The following is a 9,280-nucleotide window of genomic DNA, read 5'->3' as shown; positions in this document are numbered from 1 at the left end:
GATATACATTCTCACAAAATATAAAATCTATGAAAACTTTAACATTTCATTTGAGAACAAATGCCTGTTTGACAAATCAGGCAGTGATGACCATAGAAATCTGCCACAGATCTCTAACTTCAGGTGGAAACATATGGTAATGATGGCAGATAAGTTGGGGTCATTTGTCTGGGGTAAGCATCTTCTGCGGATAGCATTTCTATCTTCAGAGGAATTAATATTATCAATTTACCAGCTTATTTCATCAAAGCACCAGCTTAATAAGCTGTACTAGACAATTGACCTGACAAATTTCATCTTCTAAATGTATTGTCAAAAGTAGGATTTGAAGTGAAAAGACAAAATGATCTGAAGGTTTACAAAGTATTCATCAAGAAATGATAGTCTGTAAAGGTATATGATCCTGTGTTTTTTGGTCTATACATCACACGATCATAAAACACATGTTTGGTATCATAAGATCATAATTAAGGTCCAATGTACTTTATGAGTAAGTTTAGATCTACACAAAATACACATGTATACTTTGAGCAGACACTTATATATATTGATTGTTTGTTGTTATAACGCCGCACTCAACAATTGTCCATCTATATGACAGTGGTCTGTAAATAATCGAATCTGGACCAGACAATCCAGTGATCAACATAATGAGCATCACTGATACTGAAGCACAGCAGCTAAATCTGCTGATATCATGGACATCAATTAGTGAGTGAGTGAGTTTAGTTTTATGCTGCACTCAGCAATATTCTAGCTATATGGCGGTGGCCTGTAAATAATCAAGTTCGGACCAGACGATCCAGTGATCAACAGCATGAGCATCGATCTACGCAACTGGGATACGATGACATGTTTTAAACAAGTCAGCGAACCTGATGACCAGATCCCGTTAGTCGCCTCAAACGACAAGCATGGGTTACAGAAGATCAATTCTTGCCCATATCTTCACGGGTCAGAAATCAATTAATCAAATGTGTGCGGTTAAATATTACAGGAACACTGACACAAACCAGTACCTGTATGAAAAGAAGTCCCTCAAAGTGTTACTGATGAACTTGACACCTGAATTTGATAAATAGAATCCATTTTGGGGGCCATGCTATAATCACTTATCACAAAGAGCATGGTTCTTTATTCCTATATCACTCAAGGAAATCACCAAGAGATGGTAAATCGGGCTGCCCGGCAGTCCTTTCTCTTGGACAGTGTTGGTTTTGTTTTTCTCACAGCAAATTTGGGTTTGCCACCTAACCCCTGAGTAAATGTTGTATGTCCCCCAAGTCCATCGTAACCCTTCCTCGACACAGAGGGGTAACATGGGCCTTGCTTCTTCTTGAAAATATTCAAGGACCCCAAAGCTGTTAAATGATTCGGATCATTTGATTCGTTTCTTGCTCGTTTGGCAGGGTTTTGTGTTGAAGCAGTGCTAATTTTCACAAATTTCATATTATTTTCAACGCAGTGCTTCTTGGCCTCAGTTGTTGGAGTATCCTTGAACAAATCGGGTGTCAAGGCCAGTTTAGGGTCAGGTGTATTTTCAAGGTCAATGATACCATCTTTGCTCCCCTGAAGACCAGGTTTCACAGGAGTGATAAATGCAGGACTGTCTTCAGTCAATGTTGCAACAAAGCTGGAACTAGCACAATCTGGACTTTTTATTGCTCGTTTTAGATGATGAATTTTTTTCCTCATTTTTTCTTTATCTTTCTCTGCATGTTTGAGGTCTTCCTCTGACTGGGTGAAGTGGTCTCTCAATGACTGGAGCTCCTTGCTACACTCTGACAGAAGACGGGTCTTGGTGCACAACTCACGCCTCACTTTATCAAGCTGGTCCTTCAGGATTCTTTTTTCAGTTTTGGCCTGTTCATATTCTCGCTTCATGATGGAACAGAAATGGGCAAGCTGCCTCGATGCTGACTTCCCTTCTCCGTACTGTTCCAGGATGGACTCTGCATCACTTTCACAACCTGAAGAGATGTAATATACATGTCTTAAGGATCTTACAACTACAAATATGCTATAATGCAAGGACAAAAAGAAACTTTGGCAGTGAATAAAGTGTTTGAGGTTGATATCCAGTAATTACTGAAAATGCTCAACTATAGTGAGATTGTCCACCAGATTACATAACTACAAGGTTGCATACTAGATTGTCTCCTTGCAAGTATTAATATACGAATGTTCAAATGTTGAACACAATGTTTATGGATGGTGGGGTTTGGGGACAGACTATGACAACCCCAAAATATGTAGAAGTGGAACCTACCTGACAGTAATCCCTCCACGTGCTGCATCGCTGCCAACTTGGTTTGTGCACGTTTATACGACTCTCTTTCAGTCTTTAGCGCCTTCTGTTGTGACTCAAAGTATGCCAACTGCTTCCGTAACGATGAACTGGTTCCTTCTTCCTGTTTCAACAACTTCTGTATTGCGGACTTGCTTTCCTCCATGTCACGTACATTCTTTCGCAGCGAGTCTTTTGACGATTCTAATTCTGCTTTCTCTCGATCTCGCTGTTTCAATTTGGTTCTCAAAGTCAACAACTCATTCTGGAGTTTATCAGGGTCTTTCTCCTTCTCATCTGGTTCGTCTCCTGCATCAAAGTAGAGTTTCCGAATGACCTGCTTCTTGTTTACATATTTACGACACTGAGGGCAGGAGCTAGAAGACTCCACCCACTTCATGACACATTCTTCGTGAAATGTATGTCCGCAGGGAACTGCTGCGATGTTGATATTGTCATCATTTTCAAAGAGGTCTGCACATATACAACACTGAGCTCTCATGATGAAGTTGACAATGATCCTCTACATCTGAAAAGAAAAATCAGTTATATTTATTAGTTGTAATGTTTATTTAATAAGCATAAGGCACCCAATCCTACTGTCTCTCTTCTGCTATGTGTTGTGAGCTATTGGACATGCTGTTATAGAATTTTTGGTGCGATTATAGTATATAATGGCCAACCTTAGCCAGGTTTAGGGTCGGGTTTTCTGAGTACGTGGTTTTTAATTTTACTGGTCACCATTTCATATGTAATTTTGGTAAGAGCTCCTCCCGTTCCCCTATCCCAAATAATATTTATAAATATACTAAAATTATTAACAAAACTAAACACAACAATTACTATAGACAACTCACAAAATGACTAAAAGTCCAAAATTTAAGTTGGGGTTAGAGCTAGGTTTAGGGTTGGGGAAACAGAAGGAACTCTTTCCGTCATTTTTTCTGAAATACAGCTGTACTAGATGTTGTGGTGTCAGCCATACATGTGTGATGGCTGACGGATGACAATTGAATGTGAATTTGAATTGTCATACGTCACAGGTGTCGAAGCCTGTGACTTTGGTGGTGAGCTGAATACAGGTAGCACGTATAAGACAGTGGAGAAGCAGCCTTCTGATGGAAAGATAGAGAAATATAAGGCTGTCGGCGACATACACAACCTACCTACATTCATTTTAATAAATCTTTGAGACAAAGTATTATTGGTCTCTGGTATGACTGACTACACAGAAACAAGCGAAAGTAGGTAGAAAGTAGAATGGAGGCCATTTATGGATTGATTGTATGTGAATATCAGTTGCAGAATATCGCAACACAGCAAACACAATTGATGTGAATCGGTTCTCTCTCAGTCTCTCGGCAATATTCAAATTATGTTCAAATGTAACAATGTCACATTTGGGCATGAGGAATCCAGCCAGCAGGAACTCTTTCCGGAACTGACTAAGAATGTATCAAACCATCGTTTCGATAAAGCAATACATAATGCAGTATCACTATTAAAGAATGTTTCAATGGCTATTTTCTCAGCAGATTGGCCTGCGTCTAAGTTATAGAAGCCAGATCGGTACGTAATACACATGAAACATAAAACGTTTTGGCGAAAGCAAACTCGGTCTGTGATCTGTGAACAGATAGATCTACCTATAATCTGGACAACTGAGTTGTTTATCTTGATCGCGGAGCAACTCATTCGTCCTTCCCGCCGATTGATTACGAAATTCGCCAGTCTACTTCCGGGGAGAAGTTATGTTCGTAAATATTCGTATCCTTTATATTACCTATAGATATGATTAACTGTTGTATTTTGTCGAATAAAAAATAGTTTTTGATTGTTCTTATGACACAAATGTAGAAAATGTCAGAAGATGCAATGTACTAGATATTGCAACATTTGGTTTTGTTTCGGTACAACACTGTCTCCCTCAAGGTGAAGTGCATGGAGTTTCATGGCCGACAGTAAACACGATGTCGCATTTATTGCGATTGAAAAGACCGCTTGTTTTTCTAATCGACATTCACAGGAGAGCGTCGTTGAATGGATTCTTGTCTAGAGAGGGGTGTGAAATTACCACAGGCCCAAGACATTCACCACATCAATGCGTGTCAGGTAAGCTGCGACCAATCTGATGAAAGTTCAGTGATGACAAACAAGAACGCTCAAGACTAACATGCTTCAAACACGTGCTGTTTAAGGATCATATAATAATACTTAATATTCATTTAACGCAATATTCAGCTCTCTCTGTATATGCTCTAATGGGACAAATGTTTCAGGAATAAATGTTTCAGGAAAGTCTTTCACGCAATGAAACCTCAATATTTGGGAATAGAATAGAACTTGACTAGGAAAGTTTTTTCCGAAATCTAACATTTCTAATACTTGACCACTTTCTGAAAAGTTTTCTCACGGCTTAGGGGTGAGTTCAAAGTTCCTGCAAGACAAAAAGACTTAATTCCTGAAAATTTCATTGAAAAACCCCACCCATAATCATGATATTTGATAAACTAGCTGAAGTTGGAAGGACAGCTGTTTAAAGTGGCATAAAACCATGTTTCTCATTCAATTTTTGATTCCCAGGTAGGTGCTTCAGTGGCACGTCAACATTGTTCTCCAATGGGTCAGCAAAGGTCAAGTTTACCGTTCCTCCTGCAGGTCGACACAAATGGAAAAAGAAGAAATCTGCCATTTCGAAAGCCAAGGTGGAAAGAGATCTTTTCAGGGGTATGTATAATACCATTATATCAGTTGTGACATGCAATCATGTGATGTGACAACAAACATGACATTGAGATGCACAGTAAAACAGTGTATACCTGGTATATGTATCAGTAACTTTACACTATTTTGGATGTTGTTAGTTATAGTATTGCACCATGCCACTGGCAGATGTTGTGTTTTAGAATTTCTTCCCCAAAATAGTTAGAACAAAATGTGTGACTAGAATTATGATGGTGACACAGTGCCACAGAAGCAAAGACTATTTTTAATATTTTGTAGCCTTAGTTGATTGGTTTGTTGTTTAACGGCGCACTCAGCAATTTTCAGGTTTTCAGGTTTCAGGATATGATCACATGTGTCAACCAAGTCAGCGAGCCTGCCCACCCGATCCCGTTATTTTCTTTTAGATCATTTATGATTGTCATTAATGGATCTCCAAAAGCCAACAACTAGTTTTAACTCTCCACATTGCCTTGTGAGCTGTATATAAATGTCAATGTTGGCCTTTACAAATGCAGTGCTGTTTCTCTGGATGGATCTTCTAAAAGTACAGTTTTGATTTTGTAAACTTGAACAGGATACGTAAAAATTTCTCAAAACATCTTTTGCCAGTAAAATTCAAGGTAAGTTAATTTGATTCGTTCCCCATTAGATATTATCATGCATATTGACCAAAAATTTACTGCTTGTCTTCCACAGTGCTCAGCATGCGCACAACCCAGCTCGCCCTGGGAGCCATGATGCAAGAAGAAGGGGAGACAACCAAAGATTTGTCAGATGCCATTTTTGTTGTGCCAAGTTCTTTGAAGTTTTTAAAAGAGAGACAAAACCCAGAGCTTTCAAAATCATTTCCACATCAAAGAAAAAAACAAAGTAGGAAACTCTTTAGTAAGACAGGTGCCTCTTACATGGAACATTCAGCTGATTTATACAAGGAACACCAAGGGGAAGAACATTGGCAGTCTTCTCTAGAGGCGTTCCGAAGTCAGTTCTTCATCTCAAAGAAGGAAGAAGATGTTTCTCAGTCACTGAGTGAGGATCTGTTAAGAGACCCAAAACATAGAGACTCCCACAAAGCCCATCGCCAAGGGCACCCTATGTTGCAGGATTATGGTTCAGAGAAGACGGATAAGAAACACCATAAACGTGGTGCTTCTGAGTTTGACACTTTCACGCCTAGTCTTTCAGGTGCAGTGGGTGCAGAATCTTATGCCAAATATGCAGATTTTGTTGATGATGGTGGGATCATGTACCAGGGATCCCTTGTTCAGGATGAAGTTGAATCCTTTCCTGATATTCCAGAGGAAATTCTTGATGCTGTGATAGCTCGACACATATCTGAACATGAGTATGATGAACACAGTGAAGCACAGGATATAAAACGGGTGATAGATGCTGAGAAGTTACATAATCAGTTATCAGGTAAAACAGATTCTTCAGTGAAGTCTAAGACTAGACAGACTTCTGCAAGCAGTGCCCCCAAGACAGGCAAGAAGCTTGAGTATGGTAGTCCCTTTGCTAATGTTTCCACTCTCAGGACTAAGTCTTTGAACCAGGATGTCAAACATTACATAGAGGCTTGTTCTGCTGCAGGCATGGTGAGTGAAGGGAGGCATTTCGGAGAGTATTGTATAGAGATAGCGTTGTATACCAGATAGTGTTGTATTTAACAGATAGTGTTGTATTTAACAGATAGTGTGGTATAACAGAAAGTGTGGTATAACAGATAATGTTGGATAACAGATTGTGTTGTATAACAGATAGAGTGTGGTATAACAGATAGTGTTGCATCTTGTGAAGTTCTTCGGCAGTGTTATGTTGTTGATGGGGTTGTATTGTGAGTAATATATGTTATGTAGTAGTGTATGTAGTGTTGTATTGTGAGTGATGTATTGGAGGTATTATTGTATTGTCTGTACTAGTGGAGCATTGAAGGTAGTGTTGTATTGTGTCATTGTGTAGTATTGTGTGTGCTTGTGTAGTGTTGTATTGTGTGTATAAGTGTAGTGCTGTAGGCAGTGTTGTGTGTACTTGTGTAGTGTTGTATTTTGTGTACTGGTGTAGTGCTATAGGTAGTGTTGTATTGTGTGTACTAGTGTGGTGTTGTGTGTGTACTGGTGTAGTGTTGTATTGTGTGTGTGCTGGTGTAGTGTTGTGTGGTGTGTACTAGTGTAGTGTTGTATTGTGTGTACTAGTGTAGTACTGAAAGTAGTGTTGTGTGTGCTAGTGTTGTATCCTGTGTACTAGTGTAATACTGAAAGTAGTGTTGTATTGTATGTGCTTGTGTAGTGTTGTATTGTGTGTGCTAGTGTTGTGTTGTATTGTGTGTGCTAGTGTAGTGTGTGCTAGTGTAGTGTTGTATTGTGTGTACTAGTGTAGTACTGAAAGTAGTGTTGTGTGTGCTTGTGTTGTGTTGTATTCTCTCTACTAATGTAGTACTGAATGAAGTGTTGTATTGTATGTGTGTGCTAGTGTTAGTGTATGTGTGTGTATTGTGTGTGTGCTAGTGTTGTGTTGTTTTGTGTGTACCAGTGCTGTGTTGTGTGTGCTAGTGTAGTGTTGTATTGTGTGTACTAGTGTTGTGTTGTGTACTAGTGTTGTGTATTGTGTGTGCTAATGTTGTGTTGTATTGTGTGTACTAGTGTTGTATTGTGTGTGCTAGTGTAGTGTACTATTATGTGTGCTAGTGTTGTGTTTGCTAGTGTAGTGTTGTATTGTGTGTGCTAGTGTAGTATAGTATTGTGTGTACTAGTGTTGTGTGTACTAGTGATGTAGTGTGTGCTAGTGCAGTGTACTATTATGTGTGCTGTTGTTGTGTTGTGTGTGCTAGTGAAGTGTTGTATTGTGTGTGCTAGTGTTGTATTGTGTGTACTAGTGTAGTGTTGTATTGTGTGTGCTAGTGTTGTATTATGTGTGCTAGTGTTGTATTGTTTTGTGTGTACTAGCGTTGTGTTGTATTGTGTGTGCTAGTGTTGTATTGTGTGTACTAGTGTAGTATTATATTGTGTGTGCTAGTGTTGTGTATTGTATGTACTAGTGTTTTGTTGTATTGTGTGTACTAGTGTTGTGTCTTGTGTGTACTAGTGTTGTGTTGTGTGTACTAGTGTTGTGTATTGTGTGTACTAGTGTTGTGTGTATTATTGTGTGCTAGTAGTGTGTATTACTGTACTAGTGTAGTGTTGTATTGTGTATACTAGTGTTGTGTATTGTGTATACTAGTGTTGTGTGTTGTGTGTACTAGTGTAGTATTAGAAGTGTAGTAGTGTTGTATTGTGTGTACTAGTGTAGTAGTGTTGTATTGTGTGTACTAGTGAGTGTAGTATTGTGATACTAGTGTTGTGTGTTGTGTGTACTAGTGTTGTGTGTGTATTGTGTGTGTCCTAGCTAGTGTTGTGTTATTGTGTGTACTAGTGTTGTGTATTATGTATAGTGTATACTAGTGTTGTTGTATTGTGTGTGTACTAGTGTTGTTGTATTGTGTGTACTAGTGTTGTGTTGTATTGTGTGTACTAGTGTTGTGTTGTATTGTGTGTACTAGTGTTGTGTATTGTGTATACTAGTGTTGTGTATTGTGTGTACTAGTGTTGTGTGTGTGTATGTAGTGTGTTTTGTTGTGCTAGTGTGTGTACTAGTAGTGTTGTATTGTGTGTACTAGTGTTGTGTTGTGTAGTGTTAGTGTTGTGTGTGTAGTGTGTACTAGTAGTGTTGTGTTATTGTGTAGTACTAGTGTAGTGGTGTTGTGTACTAGTGTAGTGTTGTGTGTGTGTATACTAGTGTGTGTGTGTGTGTACTAGAACTAGTGTTGTATTGTGTGTGCTAGTGTAGTTGTTGTGTGTTGTATTGTGTGTACTAGTGTTGTAGTAGTGTGTGTACTTGTGTGTGTGTGTATTGTGTGTATTGTGTGTACTAGTGTTGTGTGTATTATTGTGTACTAGTGTAGTGTATTGTGTGTGTGTGTTGTGTGTGTGTACTAGTGTGTTGTGTTGTGTGTGTGTACTAGTGTTGTTGTATTATTGTATTACTAGTGTAGTGTATGTGTATTGTGTACTAGTGTAGTGTTGTATTGTGTGTACTAGTGTATTGTGTGTGTGTGCACTAGTGTTGTGTGTAGTGTGTACTAGTGTTCTGTTGTGTGTGTAGTGTACTAATGTTGTGTGTGTGTACTAGTGTAGTGTTTTATTGTGTGTACTAGTGTTGTGTTATTGTGTGTGTGCTAGTGTGTTATTGTGTGTGTGTACTGTGTGTGTGTGTGTACTAGTGTAGTGTTGT

At 38.9% G+C, this 9,280-nt stretch overlaps 2 protein-coding genes across 2 annotated transcripts in view; one reads left to right on the top strand and one right to left on the bottom strand.

The window, feature by feature from the left end:
• Nucleotides 1–930: 930 nt before the first annotated feature.
• On the bottom strand, nucleotides 931–4,037 carry LOC124291164 (E3 ubiquitin-protein ligase TRAIP-like). The gene is made up of 3 exons (XM_046728098.1): nucleotides 3,934–4,037; nucleotides 2,270–2,816; nucleotides 931–1,970 (listed from the first exon to the last, which is right to left on the bottom strand). Exons 2-3 carry the CDS (start codon nucleotides 2,787–2,789, stop codon nucleotides 1,159–1,161), a joined length of 1,332 nt encoding a protein of 443 aa, XP_046584054.1. The 5' UTR covers nucleotides 2,790–2,816; nucleotides 3,934–4,037; the 3' UTR covers nucleotides 931–1,158.
• A 71-nt stretch (nucleotides 4,038–4,108) lies between these two features.
• The window catches only part of LOC124291161 (DNA-directed RNA polymerase, mitochondrial-like), a 158,848-nt gene continuing 153,676 nt past the window's right edge, over nucleotides 4,109–9,280 (top strand). Inside the window, 3 exon segments of the mRNA XM_046728094.1 lie at nucleotides 4,109–4,399; nucleotides 4,871–5,014; nucleotides 5,711–6,609. Of these exon segments, the coding sequence (XP_046584050.1) occupies nucleotides 4,258–4,399; nucleotides 4,871–5,014; nucleotides 5,711–6,609 (1,185 nt within the window). The 5' untranslated portion in view covers nucleotides 4,109–4,257.

Source organism: Haliotis rubra, unplaced genomic scaffold (genome assembly GCF_003918875.1).
Source record: "Haliotis rubra isolate DU_JTF1 unplaced genomic scaffold, ASM391887v1 Scf484, whole genome shotgun sequence".
Classification (NCBI taxonomy): domain Eukaryota; kingdom Metazoa; phylum Mollusca; class Gastropoda; order Lepetellida; family Haliotidae; genus Haliotis; species Haliotis rubra.
The sequence above is the reverse complement of the archived record's forward strand: the minus strand, read 5'-3'. Positions and strand labels throughout refer to the sequence as shown.